At 38.5% G+C, this 2014-nt stretch overlaps 1 protein-coding gene across 1 annotated transcript; it reads right to left on the bottom strand.

Annotated features, from left to right (window-relative positions):
* Positions 1 to 432: 432 nt before the first annotated feature.
* On the bottom strand, positions 433 to 1721 carry LOC139855026 (uncharacterized). The gene is made up of 2 exons (XM_071844288.1): positions 1393 to 1721; positions 433 to 1243 (listed from the first exon to the last, which is right to left on the bottom strand). The coding sequence occupies exons 1-2, from the start codon at positions 1719 to 1721 to the stop codon at positions 433 to 435; spliced, it is 1140 nt and encodes a 379-aa protein (XP_071700389.1).
* Positions 1722 to 2014: the final 293 nt, after the last annotated feature.

Raw genomic sequence — 2014 nt, 5'->3', positions numbered from 1 at the left:
ATACACATAAAAAAAAACTTACTTAATTTATTAAACCATTAACTAATGATTAATAAATTAATTTTCGATTAGAAGGTATATCAAACAATTTTACGATTGGCCTTTGTGTGTGACCGAATAGGATAAATGGACTTTTATTATTTAATGTCATGGGTATATCTTCGAAATATATGTACCACGGTCGAACTGTAGCCAACCCGAGAACATATTTCCAACAACAATCATACAAAATAATAGCATATAAACATACTTGGTTGGATTCGTTTCTCGACTAGATGACCTTTTTTTTTGGGTAAAGGGTTAACACCCGGCAAATATTATAGATAATTATACAATTACAAGAATGTCCAAGAGGAAATAAGACTCAAGGACAAGAAACAACCAATGCCACAAACGGCAAACCAAACACAAAACAAAGACAACACTAGGAAATTAAATTTGCCATGCTATCTTCATATTCCTAACATGTTGAGAGTTCTTGAATCTGACTGACATCAGTTTCAACCTAACGGTCCCAAATATGATATTGACGAGCTTGTCCAGATCCCGCTTTTCACCTTTGAAAATCCTAGCGTTTCGTTCGAGCCATATGAAATAGACTGATGCACTAAAGATAAGCTTCGCCACCACGATACGCGCCACTTTTCTATGAGCTATAGGAGCAATTTTAGCGATAATCTCCTTCCATTCATCACTAATACCCGGAATAGGAATGTGACTTTTCATCTTATGCCACACTAGCTTCGAGTAGCCACATTGGAAAAACAAGTGATCATGTGAATCTTGCTGCAAATTACATAAGGAGCACACCAAATTACTAGTATTCGCATTACCCAAATCCCATGGTCTCATCTTGTCTTGAGTCTTTAACTTTTCCTTCATTAATAACCATAAAATGAAAGCATGATGAGGGATACTACTCGAGAACCAAACCATATGGTACCATACCACGACACTTGCATGCGGTCTTAAAGTGTCCCATGCTATTTTGGACGAAAATTGCCCCAAAAAACCATCAAAATTACGCCAATAGACCTTGTCCTCGTTTGTTACATCAGGAAATGGAATAGCAGCCATCATTGGGTAATTAAGGATCCAATTAACAGGCCATAACCAATTATGTTGGTTATGTAGATCACAAACCCTTGTAGCCTCTGTGAATGAGTGACGATGCATCTCTCTATGAGAGATAGTAGCAGCTAGCGGCCCAAAATCATTCCACGAATCATACCACGCCGAGGTACTAATACCATTACCAACTGCATGAAAAATAAAATGGCGAATTACATCCCGGATACTTAATATTTTTCTACACCCCCAGCTCGCAGAAACATCAATATCTACAACCCAAAAATTACGGTTAAGCAAACGGTACGTATGAATCCATTTTACCCATAGTGTTTGCTTATGAGTGACAATATTCCAAACATTGAAGCCATAAGAGCCACATTCCGAGATTTTAAACTCTTGATACCCAAACCACCCTCTTCCTTCGGAATACAAACATCCGCCCATTTAACCTTGGCCTTTCCTTTCTTCATGTCACCTTGACACCAAAAAAAACCACGCATGATCTTCTCCATATCCTTGATTACTTTATCAGGTAAAATAAAAACAGAAGACCAATAGACCTGCATGGAAGCAAGAACATAGGTTATAAGTTGAACTCTTCCTGCAAATGAAAGATACTTGTTCTTCCAGTCTTCAATCTTCACTTTCATTCTATCGATCAAAACTTTGCAATCCTTGTAAAACAATCTCGACGATACCAGCGGGACCCCCAAGATAAATAACAGGAAGCGACCCTTCATCAAACGGCATAATTGTCAAGATAGCATGCTTAGTCGCCTGATTGACACCTGCAAAATAAGCTGTACTTTTCTGCTCACTAGGAGTTAGACCCGAAGCTTTCTTGAAATCCTCCAGGGCATCGGCAATCACCTGCATCAAATTCATAGAACCATGCGAGAACAGAAATAGGTCATCCGCAAAGCACACGTTGACTATCTCTTGA

Source organism: Rutidosis leptorrhynchoides, chromosome 6 (assembly GCF_046630445.1).
Source record: "Rutidosis leptorrhynchoides isolate AG116_Rl617_1_P2 chromosome 6, CSIRO_AGI_Rlap_v1, whole genome shotgun sequence".
NCBI lineage: Eukaryota > Viridiplantae > Streptophyta > Magnoliopsida > Asterales > Asteraceae > Rutidosis > Rutidosis leptorrhynchoides.
This window is presented reverse-complemented; position numbering and strand designations above follow the sequence as displayed.

Bases quoted from the DNA above. Each gene is read 5' to 3' on its own strand.
- LOC139855026 (XM_071844288.1), bottom strand. From the start codon at position 1,721: ATGAAAGTGAAGATTGAAGACTGGAAGAACAAGTATCTTTCATTTGCA. The intron at 1,244-1,392 runs GTAAAATGGATT...TAATGGTATTAG, and splicing joins CTCATAAGCAAACACTATGG to TACCTCGGCGTGGTATGATT.